Source organism: Puntigrus tetrazona, chromosome 24 (assembly GCF_018831695.1).
Source record: "Puntigrus tetrazona isolate hp1 chromosome 24, ASM1883169v1, whole genome shotgun sequence".
In the NCBI taxonomy this organism is placed as follows: domain Eukaryota; kingdom Metazoa; phylum Chordata; class Actinopteri; order Cypriniformes; family Cyprinidae; genus Puntigrus; species Puntigrus tetrazona.
Genome location: NC_056722.1, coordinates 12,603,737 through 12,604,191, shown reverse-complemented (window position 1 = coordinate 12,604,191; position 455 = coordinate 12,603,737). Strand labels below are relative to the sequence as shown.

Sequence of the window (455 nt, the reverse complement as noted above, 5' to 3'; positions counted from 1 at the left end):
ATATATTATTTGTTAAATTTACTAGCAACATAAATGATTTGTATTTTTTTTTTCAGTGCATTTATATTACCATATTAACATATTTTCGAATGTGGACATGCAATCGCTGCTCACCTGCGTAATACTCCTCCGAGGAGGGAAGCGTTTAGACACTCCGGTGGGGACAAGCGTCTCTGAACTTCTGCCACAGTTACTTTGTACTTGGAAGTGGAGCTGAGAAGAGAGAGTCGACCGGGTACTGAACAGAAGACCTCAGTGGGATTTGACACCATTCCCAGCAGGGGCTCTTTCTGAAAGGGAATCCCAAATGGGCTTCCCTTCGGCAGAGACACCGGACCTGGAGATGAGGAATATATCAGTCAGTCAAACAGCTCCAGAAATACAGGAAAGGTAGCTTCTTAAGTAAAACTTCTGTTCCAAAACAACTGCGCACCAACTTTATCTATTAAAATATA

General features: G+C 42.0%; 1 protein-coding gene across 1 annotated transcript in view; it reads right to left on the bottom strand.

Moving 5' to 3' along the window:
* LOC122330205 (transcription factor AP-2-alpha-like) overlaps positions 1-455 on the bottom strand; it is an 11,633-nt gene that overhangs the window by 4,279 nt on the left and 6,899 nt on the right. The window contains exon 4 of the mRNA XM_043227067.1: positions 115-337. Within this exon, the coding sequence (XP_043083002.1) occupies positions 115-337 (223 nt within the window). The remainder of the gene's footprint in view (positions 1-114; positions 338-455) is intronic.